Source organism: Coregonus clupeaformis, unplaced genomic scaffold, assembly GCF_020615455.1.
Source record: "Coregonus clupeaformis isolate EN_2021a unplaced genomic scaffold, ASM2061545v1 scaf0207, whole genome shotgun sequence".
Taxonomy (NCBI): Eukaryota; Metazoa; Chordata; class Actinopteri; order Salmoniformes; family Salmonidae; genus Coregonus; species Coregonus clupeaformis.
In genome coordinates this window covers 182,963-204,437 of record NW_025533662.1, presented here as the reverse complement: position 1 = coordinate 204,437, position 21,475 = coordinate 182,963, and the positions used below count along the sequence as shown (strand labels likewise).

General features: G+C 42.9%; 1 protein-coding gene across 1 annotated transcript; it reads left to right on the top strand.

Annotated features, from left to right (window-relative positions):
• Positions 1 to 13,750: 13,750 nt before the first annotated feature.
• Positions 13,751 to 16,355, top strand: LOC121555104 (motor neuron and pancreas homeobox protein 1). Its single transcript, XM_041868908.2, has 3 exons — positions 13,751 to 14,469; positions 15,541 to 15,701; positions 15,974 to 16,355. The coding sequence occupies exons 1-3, from the start codon at positions 14,037 to 14,039 to the stop codon at positions 16,334 to 16,336; spliced, it is 957 nt and encodes a 318-aa protein (XP_041724842.2). The 5' UTR covers positions 13,751 to 14,036; the 3' UTR covers positions 16,337 to 16,355.
• Positions 16,356 to 21,475: the final 5,120 nt, after the last annotated feature.

Sequence of the window (21,475 nt, the reverse complement as noted above, 5' to 3'; positions counted from 1 at the left end):
ATTTTCAGGTCTCTCCAGAGATGTTTGATCAGGTTCAAGTCTGGGCTCTGGCTGGGCCACTCAAGGCCATTCAGAGACTTGTCCTGAAGCCACTCCTGCGTTGTCTTGGCTGTGTGCTTAGGGTCATTGTCCTGTTGAAAGGTGAACCTTCGCCCCAATGATCTCTCTGTACTTTGCACCGTTCATCTTTCCCTCGATCCTGACTAGTCTCCCAGTCCAATGCCACTGAAAAACATCCCCACAGCATGATGCTGCCACCACCATGCTTCACCTTAGGTATGGTGCTAGGTTTCCTCCAGACGTAAAACTTGGCATTCAGGCCAAACTCCAAGTGGGCTGTCATGTGCCTTTTACTGAGGAGTGGCTTCCGTCTGGCCACTCTACCATAAAGACCTGATTGGTGGAGTGCTGCAGAGATGGCTGTCCTTCTGGAAGTTTCTCCCATCTCCACAGAGGAACTCTGGAGCTCTGTCAGAGTGACCATCGGGTTCTTGGTCACCTCCCTGACCAAGGCGCTTCTCCCCCGATTGCTCAGTTTGGCCAGGCGGCCAGCTCTAGGAAGAGTCTTGGTGGTTCCAAACATCTTCCATTTAAGTTGTTGTTTAGATCAAACCTTGAATACCTGGTTGACATTGTAGCCTACAGATAGACAGGCAGACATGCAAACATACAGGATGAAAGTAACTGGCTGACACTGTAGTCTACAGACATACATACATACATACATACATACTGTGATGTCACGAGAGGCTGTGTCCTGGAGGGACGTTACATCCCCCTGAGGTGGCTGCAAACCCAGACAGCTATGGCTCCATCTGCTGGTATGGTCGGGAACTCCACCCCTCTATGGCCAATCTTCCCACGCAGCTGAAACAAATGAGGAGCTGATGAGCTGAAGGTTTGGGAAGGGAAGAGACACTGAGGGAGGGTGTGGGGGGTAAAGAGACACAGTCTCCAACCTGGGCTCTCTGGAGGACAAGAGTGCTGCACGTCCACTTCCATGAGGAATATAAGGATTTGGAGATACTTACCTTTGGGAAATACTCACCTTTGGATATATGCACCTGTGGAAATACGTGAGAGACATTTGGAAGGACTTTTTGCTGGGTTGGCCACTAGCTGCAACGTGGACTACAGTAAGGCTGGGGAAAAGTTATCTGAGCGAGTGAGAATTATGATTTTGGATGTGGAAGAGACATCCCTGAACTGTTAACCCTTAAAGAGCCACAAGAGAACAGAATTTGGTTATATTTTCGTTAATTTCCCAAGACCTATAATAAAATCCTTGTTTTGTTTGAACCTTGTCTCCTTGCACTACTTGAGCAATCCCGCTGAAAACTGTGTAGCCTCTCGTGACGTCACAATACATACATACATACATACATACATACATACATACATACATACATACATACATACAAAGCTAAATCATTAAAAACAAATCATATCATTAAAAACAAAAAACTATGTTTTAAGTGAAAAGTAGGCATTGGTCTGAAGACGAAAAAACGAAAGGAAATTCAGTAGCAATACAATGCCTACTCCACCCATGCTCTACCAAGGTTTTCCAGCACACAGCTTTGACCTACTGCAGTAGCTATGTTGGTCTATTGTACTTCAAACTATGTGTAGGCAGGTTGCTTAGGATTCAAACCTTCTCAAACAGCCTAATTCATACTGTTCAGAGGAATAAAATACTTTACAGCGTCCTGCTATTAAATAATGTGTATGTATATAGTGTACTGTATATAATTTTCTCAATGACGTGTATAACTAAAATAACGGTTTAAGGAAATACAGGCACTACATCACTACACAACAAAACAGCTCACTGAATCAAGCCTGATGGTCTTGTAACTATAAAAGCAAAGCTTGCTTTCATGTAATAAAGGTAGTGGAACGGGATAATGCCTTAGTGTGGTGTGTGAAGGATCCAATACTTTACCTTGTATGCGGTACAAATCACATTATTGTGGAAGCACCTCCTCTAAGAAAATGAATTACACCAGGGTTCTTCAATTCCGGGCCTGGAGGGCCGAAACACTTCTGTTTTTTATTCCTACCTGGTAGTTAATTGCACTCACCTGGTGTCCCAGGTCTGAATTAGCCCCTGATTAGAAGGAGAGGATGAAAAACAGAGGTGTTTCGGCCCTCCAGGACCGGAATTGAAGAACCCTGAATTAGGCTGTTTGAGAAAGTTTGAATCCTAAGCAACGTGCCTACACGTAGTTTGAAGTACAGTAGACCGACATAGCTACTGCAGTAGGTCAAAGCTGTGTGCTGGAAAACCTTGGTGGAGCATGGGTGGAGTAGGCATTGTGGTGCTACTGAAATTCCTTTCTTTTTCAGCTTCAAACCAATGCCCGCTTCCCACTTAAAACATCGTTTTTTTGATTTACATTAATATGGTTTTTACATCGGAAGGTGATTATGCAACATGATTATACAACATTATAATACATCATAACACAGCAGAAATACACAATAATGACTAATGGCAACAGAAATAATGTAGTTATTAGTATTTATTCATTATTAACAGCTGATTTTCCAGAGGGAAGCGAAAAACCAGAAACCTATTTATGTCAATAAACTGGAGAAGAAGAAAATCCCTGATCTCTTTTAACAAGACAATCGAGCTTCTGGTAAATACACAAAAAAATCTACATGTAGCCTACCCATGAACTAGTTATTTACTATTTATTGACTCTCACGTTAGGTGGCTCGGAGAGCAAGGCATGAAATGGCGCAAACTGCTTGGTGTTCTGCGCCAGCAGAAGGACCTGTGCTGCTTCTCTTCCTGACATCCTAGTCCTCCACCTCGGTGGAAACGACTTGGGATCCACCAAGGGGACGGCACTGTTGCGGCAGAAGCACGGATTTAGAGGTGATCATCCGAATGTTTCCCAGGACAACGGTGGTCTTCTCTGATTGGAGGAGCTGGATGTTCCCAGTGGGACCAGAAGATAAACCGGTGCATGGAGAGGGCCCGGCGCTCCGCCAATCAGCTGGTGTACCCATGTCAGGGAACACAATCCGCCACCCAGCCACTAAGCAGTGTGTCCCTGGGATGTACCGTACGGGTTGGAGTGCATCTGACGGACGAGGGCAACGACATTATTCCTTGAGAGTTGAGAGGTTGGTCTCTCTAATCTAAACTGTTCTCTCCTCCGTAGTAGGAAGATGTGCCATCCCAAAACACTCACCACATTCCCTGTCCATTGCCACTCAACGATGCTCTTTTAAGAGCCACCTAATATTTTTCAAATAAGCACACACCGTGCGTGCATGTGCAGGCCAGTGTGTGTGTGTGTTTCAGGAATGGGAGGGGGGTGTCAAAACTACACACAGAAAATAATGGTCAAAATGTCTCCTCCAAGAGGCGAACCCAGGCCCTTCAGATCCCACGGCAGTGACATTAACGGATACACTACGAGCCCTGTCATGAAAGCATCATCTTGACACTATTTAAATGGACAGTCTGGTAATGACAGGAAGCTTTTGTTGTTGTTCATTCGCTCAGTACTGATTGAATGTTTATTTCTCTTGCTTGGTGGAGTGCATGTGACGGATGAGGGCAACAACGTCTTCCTTGACAGTCTCCACCCTTCTCTCCTCCGTAGTAGCAAGACACGAACAGTAGTCCCCACACCACACTCCCTGTCCATTGTCACTCAACGATGCTGTTTTAACGGAATAATCCACTAAAAACCAGAAATTCCTATGATTTACATTGTTAAATAACGCAAATGTGTGAGAACAATATATGTTGTGACAAAATGTCGCATTTCGTCGTTATAATAAGTGAAGAAGCAACGTGTGAAAATTGTTGTGGAAATCTGCAGAGCTCAAGTCGACTACAGAACCCACAATGCAATACTCTCTCTAGAATGGCTGGCTGGCTAGCTAGGTAGCTGGCTAGAAAATGTAGCTACACACAATAATACCAAAGTCATATCAGCATGTCATTTCAGAAGTAGTTAGCTAGTTGTAAAATCCCTGAAACAAACTGCACTATCAATTTAGAAGTTAGAATCTCACCGTGTTCAACCTGGTAGAGGTTGCATTTCAAGCTCAAAGTTGCATGAGTCAGGTTGCTATGGCAATGCGCAAGGGCCCTGCGAGCCTGCACGCAGGGAGATGAGAGGACAAAACAGCTTTTTGCCATGTAGTCCATGAGCCAGACTCTCCCAAATATGGGTCGTCGGGCTCAGTTGGGCCGACGATGTCTCATGGTGATTTTTTAATTTTTTTTTAAAGATCACGACAAAGGTCAAAGGTTCTGTTGACCTGAACATCCCGAAAATGTGTCTGATGGAAAGTTTTCCAAGGATATATGATTAAAGGGTATAAGTGAGCAATAACTTGTTGTATACTGACATTGTTTTGTCATAGGGTCAAATCCCTATGGAAAAATGAATGGGATGGAGGTTGAGAGATAACACAGAGAAAGCTCCCATTGCTGCACTGCTGTCACACATTTTACAACTCCAGGGACACAGACCTTCAAAAAAAAAAAATAACTATGGGACATCGTCAGCCCAAGTGAGCCCCGGGCCAACCCCCTCTGGCTCATGGACTAACGGTAGTTGAAGGAAGAAAGGATATTAATCTGACAGCGCACTGTGCACTTTATGGACATTTGAACAAAATGTATACTTTTGTCTTGATGATATACACAGATCGCTGTATTGTAGACAAGCATAACATCTATTGGCTTATTTGGTCGATCTGGAAAACAGGTAATCTGACATTTCTTAAATCCAATGGTCTCGTTTTAATCCGACGTCTCGAATTTTAGCTAGGTGAAAACTCAATCGCTAACGACCCGGTATGCGGTTCTCGGTAACGGCCGGACGGCACATGAGGAGAGGCGGTGAGTGTGGTGTGTACCTCCAATCAAGTTGATTTGCTATCGCCCCCACAATAATACTGTTGCCTACAGACAGAAAGACAGACAGGATGAGAGTAATCATATAACCTGTTTACCGTGTCTGGTATCAGTTCAGCTGTACAATGGATCCTTTGTTTAACTGGTGAGACGTTATCCATAAACCTTCATCAAAGGGCCATGATGCTACGCTAACTATAATCCTGATTGTTTGATGTATGCTTTCATATTGCTGTGAACGGGTCCCATTGAAGTGCAATAATGACTTTACAACCAGACTTTACGATCACAACTTTCTCACATAACAAGTGCCATGGAAACAAGCGCCATTGATGTGGCGAGATCAAAGCACAAAGCGATATTACGAAGATGATGAAGAATTCCTACAACTGATATTCAGAAACTTCCCATAAACCCACTGTGATTGTCACCTGCTCCCAAACCATAACGCTTGCAGGTGGATATGTTATATTCTCACTATTGTCCCATGCAGCTCCAAGCCAATGTCCTGTGAGTTCCAACCAACGCCAGTTAATGAATGATGAGAGCGTGTTTAATAAATGACAACCATCTCAGTAATGAGTTGACGTTAATTAGGGCTCCAAGGTCTAGCTAGCTGTAACTGGATGGAAGGTGATTCATCTGTCCAGTCTAAAAATGTGTGGGAATTAGCCTAATTAACAGACTAGCAGGCCACCAGCCACCGATTTCCCACAGTGGGAAAAACACGTTGTGTACTTAGACATTTATAATGGCTGGATACTTTAGTCAGGTACAGCTCATGCTGTGGACTGTGATCTCTCTGAATCTCAGGGGTGTTTATCCAAGTGTGTGTCACCACAGATTATTATTGCTAATCCCCACTAAAACACTTCAAAGATTCTGGTATCAGGGTAGATGTTACTTTATTATTGCAATGAGGGGCTCTATTCAATCCGTATAGCGGAAGTTCTACACAATTTTCTTGTTGTGGTTAATGTTAGCTAGGTTAGCTAGGTAGCTAACGTTAGCTAGGCTAGGTGTTAAGGTTAGGTGTTAGTGGTTAAGGTCAGGTGTGAGGGGTTAGGGGTTAGGGCTATTAGTATTTTATTAGGATCCCCATTAGCTACTGTTAAAGCAGCAGCTACTCTTCCTGGGGTCCTCACAAAACATAAAACATGACATAATACAGAACATTAACACACAAGTACAGCACAGGAACGACAAACATTTAAAATTAGAATACAAGCTTTCATACATTTATTTACATTTTAGCAGACGCTCTTATCCAGAGCGACTTACAGATAGTCAGTGCATACATTTTCATACTGGCCCCCCTGGCCCCCCGTGGGAATCGAACCCACAACCCTGGCGTTGCAAGCGCCATGCTCTAGCAACTGAGCTACACAGCGAGTGCTCCTTAGAGTTCCATGCATTATGCATCATGTACTCAGTAGAATGGCAATGCTACAGCCATCAATTTCCCCATATATTGCGATCCTTTTCTCTACTGTTACAATTGCTTTGTCTAAGCAGGTCCTGATATCCTAATCTCACAGCACCAGTCGTTCTGTAAACTTTTAACCTATGGTGACATTTTTTTGTTGATGTCACATTGAATACACGCTAGTTGACAACTCAACCAAATGTAAATCAAAACTAGACGTTGAATTGACGTCTGTGCCCAGTGTGGTGAACGCAGCAACCTTGAAAGTATGGAGCTGCACCGAAGTATCACTCCCACTATGTTCCCTAACATGAATGCAGCAACCTTGAATCGTGTGGCGTTGCACCAAAGTATCTCTAACATGAACACAGCTTTGAATCGTGTGACATTTTCTTCATCTGTATCTGCTGCTAAGGCCACTTTCTACCACTCTAAATTCCAAGCATCTGCCTCTAACCCTAGGAAGCTCATTTTCCTCCCTCCTGAATCCCCCCTCCTCCTCTCTCTCTGTGGATGACTTCGTCAACCACTTTGAAAAAGAAGGTTGACGACATCCGATCCTCGTTTGTTAAGTCTAATGACACTGCTGGTCCTACTCACACTGCCCTACCCTATGCTTTGACTTCTTTCTCCCCTCTCTCTCCAGATAAAATCCTGCGACTTGTGACTGCAGGCCGCCCAACAACCTGCCCGCTTGACCCCATCCCCTCCTCTCTTCTCCAGACCATTTCCGGTGACCTTCTCCCCTACCTCACCTCGCTGATCAACTCATCCTTGACCGCTGGCCATGTCCCTTCCGTCTTCAAGAGAGCGAGAGTTGCTCCCCTTCTCAAAAAAACCAACACTCGATCCCACTGATGTCAACAACTACAGACCAGTATCCCTTCTTTCTTTTCTTTCCAAAACTATTGAGCGTGCCGTCTTTAGCCAACTCTCTTGCTATCTCTCTCAGAATGACCTTCTTGATCCAAACCAGTCAGGTTTCAGGACTGGTCATTCAACTGAGACTGCTCTTCTCTGTGTCACGGAGGCTCTCCGCACTGCTAAAGCTAACTCTCTCTCCTCTGCTCTTGTCCTTCTAGACCTGTCTGCTGCCTTTGATACTGTGAACCATCAGATCCTCCTCTCCACCCTCTCCGAGCTGGGCATCTCCGGTGCGGCTCACTCCTGGATTGCGTCCTACCTGACCGGTCGCTCCTACCAAGTGGCGTGGCGAGAAGCTGTCTCCGCACCACGTGCTCTCACCACTGGTGTCCCCCAGGGCTCAGTTCTAGGCCCTCTCCTTTTCTCCCTATACACCAAGTCACTTGGCTCTGTCATATCCTCACATGGCCTCTCCTATCATTGCTACGCTGACGATACACAACTAATCTTCTCCTTTCCCCCCTTCTGATAACCAGGTGGCGAATCGCATCTCTGCATGTCTGGCAGACATATCAGTATGGATGACGGATCACCACCTCAAGCTGAACCCTGGCAAGACGGAGCTGCTCTTCCTCCCGGGGAAGGACTGCCCGTTCCATGATCTCGCCATCACGGTTGACAACTCCGTTGTGTCCTCCTCCCAGAGTGCGAAGAGCCTTGGCGTGACCCTGGACAACACCCTGTCGTTCTCCGCTAACATCAAGGCGGTGACCCGCTCCTGCAGGTTCATGCTCTACAACATTCGGAGAGTACGACCCTGCCTTACACAGGAAGCGGCACAGGTCCTAATCCAGGCACTTGTCATCTCCCGTCTGGATTACTGCAACTCGCTGTTGGCTGGCCTCCCTGCCTGTGCCATTAAACCCCTACAACTCATCCAGAATGCCGCAGCCCGTCTGGTGTTCAACCTTCCCAAGTTCTCTCACGTCACCCCCCTCCTCCGCACACTCCACTGGCTTCCAGTTGAAGCTCGCATCCGTTACAAGACCATGGTGCTTGCCTATGGAGCAGTGAGGGGAACGGCACCTCTGTACCTTCGGGCTCTGATCAGTCCCTACACCCAAACGAGGGCATTGCGTTCATCCACCTCTGGCCTGCTGGCTCCCCTTCCTCTGCGGAAGCATAGTTCCCGCTCAGCCCAGTCAAAACTGTTCGCTGCTCTGGCACCCCAATGGTGGAACAAGCTCCCTCACGACGCCAGGACAGCGGAGTCACTCACCACCTTCCGGAGACATTTGAAACCCCACCCCCCAAAAAAAATTTGTAAAGTGGTTATCCCACTGGCTATAGGGTGAATGCACCAATTTGTGAGTCGCTCTGGATAAGAGCGTCTGCTAAATGACGTAAATGTGCCCTTGAGCAAGGCACTTAACCCTAATTGCTCCTGTAAGTCGCTCTGGATAAGAGCGTCTGCTAAATGACTAAAATGTAATGTAAAAATGAGTAGTCAAAGAGTCAAAGAGTTGTCAAAGAGTATCTTAAATATTCCCACCGCATCCCCCCTCGCACCAAGCTAATTTTGCTGTTTGCTTGAGTGATGGCAGGGAGTTCCATGTGATCATGGCTCTATATAATACTGTGCATTGCCTTGACTATGTTTTGGATTTGGGGACTGTGAAGAGACCCCTGGTGGCATCCCTGGTGGGGTACGTATGTCTGTCAGAGCTGTATGTTAGCTGATTGAATAGACAGTTTGGATTTTTTAAGACATTCATGTTTCTTATAGAAAACAATAAGTGACGCGGTCAATGTGGTACCGTTAGCTAACATGCTAGCTAAGTAATTAAAAAGTACCCACTGGGCACAGACGTCAGTTCAACATCTAGTTTTGATTTATATTTGACTGAGTTGTCAACTAAAGTGAATTCAATGTGAAATCAACAAAAAATGTCACCATATCATTGGATTTAGGTTAAAAGTTGGGTGAAAAAAAAATACAAAATGTCCTTACAATGATGACTTTTTGCAAATACAATCAGTTTTCCATGTTGATTCAACGTCATCACATAGATTATTTTGGTTTAAATGATGTAGAAACAACGTTGATTCAACCAGTTCTTGCCCAATGGGCAGTAGTTGCCCAGTAGTTGCAAAGTTGCTAATGATCTCAAATGCTAAAGTTGTCCATCATGTGATTCCAACATGAATGTTTGGATTGCTAGACCTTCGCGTTATACGCTATACACCCACCTATCCTCTCTGACCATTTAGCTAGCTTGCTGCTGCTGGTTCATTTGTCCTGGGAGACAAACATTGGGTTGTTATTTTACCTGAAATGCATATGTTCTTTTTTTTTTTTGCTGGATGCCAATGGAAGCCAGACTTCCCCAAAAAACGGAACAATCAAAAAATACAAAAAATATAAAATTATGTATTTTTCGTCTTTCTGTGTTTCATAATTTTCCTTCAATTCGCAAGAGGCTGAATGTATCTCACCGGAGAAAGCATCCGAGCGAGGGAAACAGCGCCCCTCTGTGTCAGTAGGTGGTCCTCTGTAGCTCAATTGGTAGAGCACGGCGCTTGTAACGCCAGGGTAGTGGGTTCGATCCCCGGGACCACCCATACGTAATAATGTATGCACACATGACTGTAAGTCGCTTTGGATAAAAGCGTCTGCTAAATGGCATATATTATATTATATTATTAATATATATATATATATTTTTAATGATTATTATATTATTATTATTATTATTATTATTATTATTATTATTATATTATAGCCCATCTAGCTGATGCTGTCTGGTCAAAAATAGTATAATATTGTTGCCGCCCATAGCATTGAATGCAAGGGAAGCCAGTGAGCATTTGGCCTCCCTAGATACTTTTTAAAATAAAATAATAGCAAATCAGAATTGAGCTAAACTCAGTGAGCTCAACTATGAATGATCCTGGCTCACCAAAAAAAAAATGTTCAAGGGAAGCCAGTTTGGATTTGGCTACATACCAATCACATCACATTAAAAGCCAAACATCATTACTGACAGAAGAAACTTGAATTGTTTCATCTCATTGTGTTGTTGTCCTCCAGTGGCTAGCTAGCTAGCTAAAATTGTCCCTTTCCTAAATTAGCCACGGATGGAGATAGGGATTTGGACTTGTGGTTTTACTTAATTCTCCATACTGGTCAATGATTACAACGGCGATTCTGATCCAACCATATTCATACATTGTGCCCCTTACATGAGAGGATGGAAGTTCAATACGTAGCTAGATGTAGTAGGCTAATGTTAACTAGCTGGGCTCACCGTTGCCCATGAAAGGAAGTTAGGCTAGCGAGCAAGTATTTTAGCCAGGTAGCCTAGGACAACAAAAACTAAAAGTGTGTACTGTATGACAGAGTGATAGACCATTTAGTCAACATGAAAGAGAGGAGGAGGATGGTGTTTCTCTACAAGTAGAGTGAATCAACATGTTTTCTTTCTACATGCAAGCACGTATACACACACACACACACACACACACACACACACACACACACACATCAGTACCATGGATAGCCACATCATATTTAGCTTATGTTGATTGGGCTAAATTATTTTCGGTTTATTTTAGTTGTCACTGTATTAGACTAAGCGTAGGTGATTTGATGATGTTGAAATGTTAAAGTTGAAATAGTGCTGGAGTAGAGCTAGTGGAGGCAGCTCCTGTTTTCTTAGTGACTTGCGGTAACTCTCCGTGGTTCTAAATCAATAGTTGTTTAGTAGTCCAAAAATGTCTGAAATATTAACTTGCTGTTTGTTACAGGCAATATGCTTTGTGGACTTCAACAGACAGATGTTGCTCTCCGGTTTTGTGATGAAACAAAGGTGTGGTTGAATATTATTCTGCCACTGTGTCTTCTTATTGTCCCGGCCTTTAGGCCTATAGTTCACGGTGTCAAGGCATATGAACTAACAGGTTATAGAGCAAACAACGCAATTATCACAACACATAGGTTGTAATATGGCTATTTTTTTCCCCCTGGTTTGGCTTCCCCAGTGAATTTACCCACACTACTGCTACTGGAGTTACTAGAGCAGGTCCACTAACTCACCATCCAGCCCAGCCAGAGAGCTGAACCTAGTTCGTTTTTAGTTTGTTTTCTCTCCTCGTTCCGCCTTCTTCTTCTTCTTCTTCTTCTTCTTCTGTGGATTTTATATGGTGGTTGGCAATCAACTTTAAGGTGCATTACTGCTTCCAACTGGACTGGAGTGTGGACCTCGTTCCTCTACCCACATGGGTATATGATCATAAAAACCAATGAGTAGATGGGAAAAACAGGGACTTGCAGCGCGTCAAGAGTCTAAAATAGAACCGAGTTCTATTTTAGCGCCTGGCTACGCAGACGCCTGTTGACGCGCGCGAGAAGTTTAGGTGAAGTGATTGAATAACATGTATGTGTCAATTTATTTTGCAACGCTCGCACACACAACGCAGGCAGTTTGGTCAGCATGTAACACTTCGGCGATACGGAGTGAACCCGAGACGGTGTCTTTAATGTGTTGAATGTTGGTTTATCTTTGACTTCAGCACCAATGCATTCTCCAGGCAGTTGATATCCTGCTCATCTGCTGTCAACAAATGAGTAGGCCTACATAAACTGCCGAGATTGGTCTGTGATTAGTGGGAAAAGCTCCTGGACTGTCAGACATTTCCTTCTGGGATATTAGACAGCTTCACCAGGTGATAATGGTTATCATGATGATACCTGTAATTGGTGATAAGCACCCTGTGTTCTGTCAACTCAACCACCAATAAAGTTTATTGAACAGCAATAAATTGATAAGCCGCATAGACTTTTATGTATGTTTTGACGACGATGCAAACCTAACACAATGTGGAAAAGGGTCAACAGGTGTGTGTGTGTGTGTGTGTGTGTGTGTGTGTGTGTGTGTGTACGTGTGTTAGCCCATTTGTGAGTTACTATGTGAGTGAGTGTGGGAGAATTGTTTCTCAATCTCAGATGGTGAAACTGAGCGGTATGAGGCCAAACGCCAATGACATACTACTACCCTGATCACCAAACTCATTGGCCCTGCAACGCCCTTTTCAGTTCCATGTGACACTGGAAACCAATCACAACCTGCCCCTCCCCATTTCAATCAATCACTGCATATACAGTCTGTATAGCTTGTCACTCTCCAGTCTGGTCATATGTCTTAATGGTCCAATATGGGTTATTTTCACAAAGATAAAAGGTACATTGCATGTTACATTTTTTTTAACATGCTCTTATCCAGAGCGACTTACAGTTAGTGAGTGCATACATTATTTTTTTTCATACTGGCCCCCCGTGGGAATCGAACCCACAACCCTGGCGTTGAAAACGCCATGCTCTACCAACTGAGCTACATCCCTGTTACTAGTTTCATACATTGTCTGGTTAATTTAACCAGACCATTGAAAATGCATTGTTTTCATCTGCAACACAACATTTATTATTTATTATGGAGATTATTGCGTTCCTCTAAATTGTGTAAACCCATACATACATGAAAGTGTGTGTGTGTGTGTGTGGGTGGGTGATATTGCATAGGCCACATGACAATTCTTACAAAATATTTGTAGTTCGTAGTTTTGTAGTAGCCTAATAAAAAATAGGTATAATGCAAAATGACCAAATGTATTGATATGACCAAAGGACGAACAGGCTTAAAGATATGATAATATTTGTATTTGTAACAGAAGGCCTATGATCTTAATGTCATTTTCACTTTCATTTTTCAAAGGCGTGTGAATGGTCATGACAAAAACAAATAAAATCCTAAACCAAACTGTGCAGTGTGCACCAAACAAAATTGAAACATTTGATGTAGAAAATATTTCAGGGTAATGTATATTCTCGGTAAATAGATCATTTATATGTTAGGCCTATTGGAATTACTTCTTCCTTTTGAGAATATATTTTTTAATATCTTTAATTTAATTGAGGAGAATTTATCAAAATATCCATGGACAGTATTAATGCAGAAATGCATAATGTTTGGTTCAGAATCGAAATGATAGCGCCTTTCTCTCACTGCTTGCGCTCGGAATATTCCAATTCAGGCTGCTTCCTGGAACGGTGACCAATTAGAAAATAATCTTCCATCCAAATCTGTAATTGTGGAGTAACCTATATAATACAATGCTGGCCTATTCAAACAACGTGTATTTTTCTACCTCATTTTCTCGGAGCTTTGTGAATTACACTCGGTGAAAGTCTAAAGAGTATCCGTGGGACGTCCCAACTCTGATGTCACACTGAAGTTAAACATTTAAAACGGTTACGGTAAGGGTTAGGGTTAGGGTTAGGTACGGATTATTGTTAAAGTACAGGTTAGGTAAGGGTAGAGGTTAGGGTTAGGGTATGGACGTGTGGCGAGCTCGAGCGGACTAGCAGGGTGAACTGGAACGTAATTAGCTAATTAGAAAGCTGTCTGACCCCGCGTGCACCCTGAGATTAGCCAATCAGAGGCTGGGCTGGAGAGGTTCAACAGCAGAGCGGTGTGAGAAAAATTGCCAGTTGCAGGTGGAGACGTATTAGTACAGGACAGGACAGGAGTAGAGGAGGGAGGAGCGACTGGAAACACCGCCGGAGAAATTAGGCTATAACAAAGAACAAAAAAGGATATTGTCAAGAAAGTGATAACGTAAGGTTTTATTATCATTTATTTAGAAAAACTGAAACATTCGGTGTAACAGCAGTTATAAAACTCTGGACAATATGTTCTTTCATTTTGCCTAGAACAACTAATCCGACAAAACATAACCCAGAACAATTATTCGATTTGCACAATTTGAGTTGGAGAAAAGTTTCAGGAAAGGTCTACAATGGCGAAATCTAAGAACTTTGGAATCGACGCGCTGTTGGCGCACGAGGCGCACCGGATGGACCGGGACAGTACCCCGGGACTGTGTTCTGAGGACAGCCCTGTCTCTTGCCACCGGTCGGAGACACCATCCCCACAGAGGACCCACAACGGTATCCACATTCAGACCGGAATTATCCCCAAACCGGGTCTACTGAACTTCTCCCACCCGGGACTCACCCAGCTGTCTCAGGGGGGCATCCCTGGAATGTATCCCGCCCACATGTACCGCATCGCGGCCCTGGGGGGGCAGCACCCTGCCTTTACCTACCCCGGCTTTGCGCAACCTGCCCAGCAGTACCCAGAGCACCTAAAGGTGGTAGCTATGGCTGGGTTCCCGCTAGAACACTGGATTAGAGCCGGAATGATGATGCCAAGACTCGGGGACTATGGTGGTAAGTAGCCTGGAGGGGTCCCATTTATATTTCTTTGAATAATATAATTAAAATAAGTAGCTCTGTCACTGTTCATATTAGAAGTTATTGTGTGTTAATAAAGTAGTTGTAAATAATGTATTAAGACAGTATGTTGTCTAATGCTGAAGCCAAATTAATGTATTGGTGCTGCATTATTTCGGTAAAGCTTTTCATTGAATAAATTGCCCCTTTATTGAATTATTTGGACTTTATAATTTCATTGAACAGTGTGTGAATTTACTACATTGTGCGATAATGTAAAATAAAATATTCGTTCAGTGTCTTAGATCTTGCTCTTTTCTTCCGAATTATTCAAACTGATGGACTTCGTTTGAATAATTTACAAAAATAAGTAATAATTGATCTGCATCTTTCAGGTGATGTGACGAGTGTCATTGGACCTGCAGCCTATTTACTCCTGAACCATAACGATGTCTATTCTTTAGTCATTAAACTTAGTCATAAATAACATTTTAATGAATAGGCCATAGCCATGTGAGATAATTAAACAATTTAACAATAAAGAAACACCTGAAGCAATAGGTCCACTTCATCACTAAAGCCCCCGTAACATTTATTGCATTTTCATTAATACAACGGCACTCTGTTGAGTTTTATAGCCCTGCTAAAGCAATATCTCCCTGGACTCACGTCAACTGCAAACTAAAGTCCAATAAAACTGTTATCATCATGGCAGCTTTTAAAGTTGACAGTGTTTCTGTCTCAGTTCCATCCTCCTCCCTTACAGAACAGCTACATGAACTTCACATGTCCAAGAAAATGTAAAATAACCCACATAAGTACACATATAAATAAAACATTTTAGGCTGGGTTTTAGGCCGGTGTCTGAAAAACGTTCTGTGCCAACTGCTGATGTGTAAAAAGGGCTATATGAAATACATTTGATTGATTGAATTGTATTGATATAAAGAAGAATGTGATAACACGTCAAATGAAATATGTCAACGTATTATTCAGAATAAAACAAATTATTATTATTATTAACGTGTGATAATAACCTCTCTCTCTCTCTCTTGGTCTCCCCTCCAGCCTCTCCTCATGCTGATCTGACGGGGAAGTGTCGTAGGCCCAGAACAGCCTTCACCAGCCAACAGCTACTACAGCTGGAGAACCAGTTCAAATTCAACAAATACCTGTCCAGACCCAAACGCTTTGAGGTGGCCACGTCTCTCATGCTCACGGAGACACAGGTGAGCGAGATGATCTCTGAACTGATTTTCAATCCTTTTGTGCAATCGTCTGCCATTTTTATCAGTTTGTGTCAGGGGGACCATAGAAAATAAATATCGCTCCAGATTTAGCTACAAAGCTCATTTCCATCTGCAGTCACATAGAGGTCCTACACTTTAGACTCACTAAAATGAGCCGCAGGTTGTTTGACTGACACGCTAATACTTGTGTGACCGTTGTGTGAGTGACTTTTATGTTCTTTTCTGACCTTGTGTTCCGGGGTTCCGTTCAGGTGAAGATCTGGTTCCAGAACCGGCGTATGAAGTGGAAGAGGAGCCGCAAGGCCAAGGAGCAGGCAGCCGATGTCCAGAGGGAGTACAGCTGCCCACACGGGGGGGAGAACAGCTCCGAGACTGGGTCTGGAGACACCCGCAACTCTGCTACCCTGGACAATGAGGAGGATCTGGAAGCAGAGGAGGAAGATGTGTTAAGTTCTGGTACCTTAGCAGCTGGAGTGGGTTTAGTGTCTCGCCCCACAGATTTCCTGAGGCACACTGCTACGGATCTCAGCTATAGTTCTCATGGTTCCTACTCAGAAGATGAACTAGAGGAGAGTGGACATGGGCTGGAGAGGAGGGTTGGAATGGGGTTATGAGGAGAGTGGGCCTGGACTGGAGAGGAGGGTTGGGGTGGGGTTATGAGGAGAGTGGGCCTGGACTGGAGAGGAGGGTTGGGGTGGGGTTATGTGGCGAGTGGGATGTTGACTGTGTCCTATTCCCTATATAGTGCCCATAGGGCTCTGGTCAAAAGTGGTGCGCTATATATGGAATAGGGTGCCATTTGGGATGCAACAAAAAAAAAATCTCAACACTCACCAACAGGTATCATCATCAACAGTCATGACTAGTGAAGAATGAGAGTGTTATCCAAAGTAGGCCACTACTCTGCTCAGCAGTGGCCCCTAAGACATTCACTAACTGGTTACAAGTACTTATTATTTTCCCGTTCATCGTAAAAGTTACATTCAACAAGGGTAGCAAAAAGGACTTGATACCAAGGCTGCGTTCACACAAGGCAGCCCAATTCTGATATTTTTTTTTACACTAATTGGTGTTTTGACCAATCACATCAGATCTTTTCACATGAGCTGATCTGATTGGTCAAAAGACCAATTACTGAAAGAAAACATCAGAATTGGGCTGACTATGTGAAAGTAGCCCATTAAGTCCACTAAGGTATTTTGTCATACATCCACCAAAAGTGTTGTCATACTTTTATAGTCACATGCTTTGTTAGCCCTGAATAGCACTGCTAACTCTATTGTTCTTTTATTTAACTCACCCCCCCAAAAAAAAAAATTATTGTATCCAATGTATTATTTAATAGGCACTTACTATAGGCATTTTTTTATTTAACCTATTGAGATGGAACATTTGTTTTTTTATGAAGTAGAACATGTGTTCTTTATGACAGAATGTTAAAATGAGGTGAAATCAAAAGTTTATTTTGACCAAGTTACACTTTCTCAAATGGCACATAATTAGTGGAACGACCCAAGAGGTGTGCTGTGATTTGAGCTAATTGGTGGATTCCATTATAGCCCCCCCGGGGAGAGAGTGTCAGAGGGGACAGGGGGGACAGGGGGAAGGAAGGAGAGAGGGGGAACTAGCTGGTTAAAACAGCGAGCAGGACGGCCGTGTGCTGGCTGGCTGGCGGCAGGGAAGGAAGGAGAGAGGGGGAACTAGCTGGTTAAAACAGCGAGCAGGACGGCCATGTGCTGGCTGGCTGGCGGCAGGGAAGGAAGGAAGGAGAGAGGGATGGATGAAGGGAGGAGGAGTAGAGATATGTGATTCATGTCTGCTGGTGGGTGGTGGAGTGTTCGTGCCCTGTCACTCTCTTGTCAGAGAGCGAGTGAAACGTCCTTCATCATACATTACAACCCCATGGCCTTTTATATTTAACACAATCAGTGGAGCTTGTTCCTTATCAATTAAAATGCAATTGGCAAAATATTACGGCATACTGACTGCATTTGTTTTTCGGTCTCTTTAAAAAGGTAAATACCTCTATATCAACAGACACATATAATTGATGTAGTAGTTTCATACCATGTTTCCAGTGTTAGTATTTTTAATAGACTGTTCTGCTATTTCCAAGGCTTTGAGAGGCGAGGTGTCTGACATGTATGATCTGCTGATGTAAAAAGGGCTTTATGAATAAATCTGATTGATATGAAACACACATTCAGTCAGTTAGCATGAGGGATGGTTTATTACAGTCAGCATGAGGGATGGTTTATTACAGTTAGCATGAGGGATGGTTTATTACAGTCAGCATGAGGGATGGTTTATTACAGTTAGCATGAGGGATGGTTTATTACAGTCAGCATGAAGGATGGTTTATTACAGTCAGCATGAGGGATGGTTTATTAGTCAGTTAGCATGAGGGATGGTTTATTACAGTCAGCATGAGGGATGGTTTATTACAGTTAGCATGAGGGATGGTTTATTACAGTCAGCATGAAGGATGGTTTATTACAGTCAGCATGAGGGATGGTTTATTAGTCAGTTAGCATGAGGGATGGTTTATTACAGTTAGCATGAGGGATGGTTTATTACAGTCAGCATGAGGGATGGTTTATTACAGTTAGCATGAGGGATGGTTTATTACAGTCAGCATGAGGGATGATTTATTACAGTTAGCATGAGGGATGGTTTATTACAGTTAGCATGAGGGATGGTTTATTAGTCAGTTAGCATGAGGGATGGTTTATTACAGTCAGCATGAGGGATGGTTTGTTACAGTTAGCATGAGGGATGGTTTATTACAGTCAGCATGAGGGATGGTTTATTACAGTCAGCATGAGGGATGGTTTATTACAGTTAGCATGAGGGATGGTTTATTAGGTCAGTTAGCATGAGGGATGGTTTGTTACAGTTAGCATGAGGGATGGTTTATTACAGTTAGCATGAGGGATGGTTTATTACAGTCAGCATGAGGGATGGTTTATTACAGTTAGCATGAGGGATGGTTTATTACAGTCAGCATGAGGGATGGTTTATTACAGTTAGCATGATGGATGGTTTATTACAGTCAGCATGAGGGATGGTTTATTAGTCAGTTAGCATGATGGATGGTTTATTACAGTCAGCATGAGGGATGGTTTATTAGTCAGTTAGCATGAGGGATGGTTTATTACAGTCAGCATGAGGGATGGTTTATTACAGTCAGCATGAGGGATGGTTTATTACAGTCAGCATGAGGGATGGTTTATTACAGTTAGCATGAGGGATGGTTTATTACAGTTAGCATGAGGGATGGTTTATTAGTCAGTTAGCATGAGGGATGGTTTATTACAGTTAGCATGAGGGATGGTTTATTACAGTTAGCATGAGGGATGGTTTATTACAGTTAGCATGAGGGATGGTTTATTACAGTCAGCATGAGGGATGGTTTATTACAGTTAGCATGAGGGATGGTTTATTACAGTTAGCATGAGGGATGGTTTATTACAGTTAGCATGAGGGATGGTTTATTACAGTCAGCATGAGGGATGGTTTGTTACAGTTAGCATGAGGGATGGTTTATTACAGTTAGCATGAGGGATGGTTTATTACAGTTAGCATGAGGGATGGTTTATTACAGTCAGCATGAGGGATGGTTTATTACAGTCAGCATGAGGGATGGTTTATTACAGTTAGCATGAGGGATGGTTTATTAGTCAGTTAGCATGAGGGATGGTTTATTACAGTCAGCATGAGGGATGGTTTGTTACAGTTAGCATGAGGGATGGTTTATTACAGTTAGCATGAGGGATGGTTTATTACAGTTAGCATGAGGGATGGTTTATTACAGTTAGCATGAGGGATGGTTTATTACAGTCAGCATGAGGGATGGTTTATTACAGTTAGCATGAGGGATGGTTTATTACAGTCAGCATGAGGGATGGTTTATTACAGTTAGCATGAGGGATGGTTTATTACAGTTAGCATGAGGGATGGTTTATTACAGTTAGCATGAGGGATGGTTTATTACAGTCAGCATGAGGGATGGTTTATTACAGTTAGCATGAGGGATGGTTTATTACAGTTAGCATGAGGGATGGTTTATTACAGTCAGCATGAGGGATGGTTTATTACAGTTAGCATGAGGGATGGTTTATTACAGTTAGCATGAGGGATGGTTATTACAGTTAGCATGAGGGATGGTTTATTACAGTCATCATGAGGGATGGTTTGTTACAGTTAGCATGAGGGATGGTTTATTACAGTTAGCATGAGGGATGGTTTATTAGTCAGTTAGCATGAGGGATGGTTTATTACAGTCATCATGAGGGATGGTTTGTTACAGTTAGCATGAGGGATGGTTTATTACAGTTAGCATGAGGGATGGTTTATTAGTCAGTTAGCATGAGGGATGGTTTATTACAGTCATCATGAGGGATGGTTTATTACAGTTAGCATGAGGGATGGTTTATTACAGTCAGCATGAGGGATGGTTTATTACAGTCATCATGAGGGATGGTTTATTACAGTTAGCATGAGGGATGGTTTATTACAGTTAGCATGAGGGATGGTTTATTACAGTTAGCATGAAGGATGGTTTATTACAGTCAGCATGAGGGATGGTTTATTACAGTTAGCATGAGGGATGGTTTATTACAGTTAGCATGAGGGATGGTTTATTACAGTCATCATGAAGGATGGTTTATTACAAGTTAGCATGAGGGATGGTTTATTACAGTCAGCATGAGGGATGGTTTATTACAGTTAGCATGAGGGATGGTTTATTACAGTTAGCATGAGGGATGGTTTATTACAGTCAGCATGAGGGATGGTTTATTACAGTTAGCATGAAGGATGGTTTATTACAGTCAGCATGAGGGATGGTTTATTACAGTTAGCATGAGGGATGGTTTATTACAGTTAGCATGAGGGATGGTTTATTACAGTTAGCATGAGGGATGGTTTATTACAGTTAGCATGAAGGATGGTTTATTACAGTCAGCATGAGGGATGGTTTATTACAGTTAGCATGAGGGATGGTTTATTACAGTTAGCATGAGGGATGGTTTATTACAGTCATCATGAAGGATGGTTTATTACAGTTAGCATGAGGGATGGTTTATTACAGTCAGCATGAGGGATGGTTTATTACAGTTAGCATGAGGGATGGTTTATTACAGTTAGCATGAGGGATGGTTTATTACAGTCAGCATGAGGGATGGTTTATTACAGTTAGCATGAGGGATGGTTTATTACAGTTAGCATGAGGGATGGTTATTACAGTTAGCATGAGGGATGGTTTATTACAGTCATCATGAGGGATGGTTTGTTACAGTTAGCATGAGGGATGGTTTATTACAGTTAGCATGAGGGATGGTTTATTAGTCAGTTAGCATGAGGGATGGTTTATTACAGTCATCATGAGGGATGGTTTGTTACAGTTAGCATGAGGGATGGTTTATTACAGTTAGCATGAGGGATGGTTTATTAGTCAGTTAGCATGAGGGATGGTTTATTACAGTCATCATGAGGGATGGTTTATTACAGTTAGCATGAGGGATGGTTTATTACAGTCAGCATGAGGGATGGTTTATTACAGTCATCATGAGGGATGGTTTATTACAGTTAGCATGAGGGATGGTTTATTACAGTTAGCATGAGGGATGGTTTATTACAGTTAGCATGAAGGATGGTTTATTACAGTCAGCATGAGGGATGGTTTATTACAGTTAGCATGAGGGATGGTTTATTACAGTTAGCATGAGGGATGGTTTATTACAGTCATCATG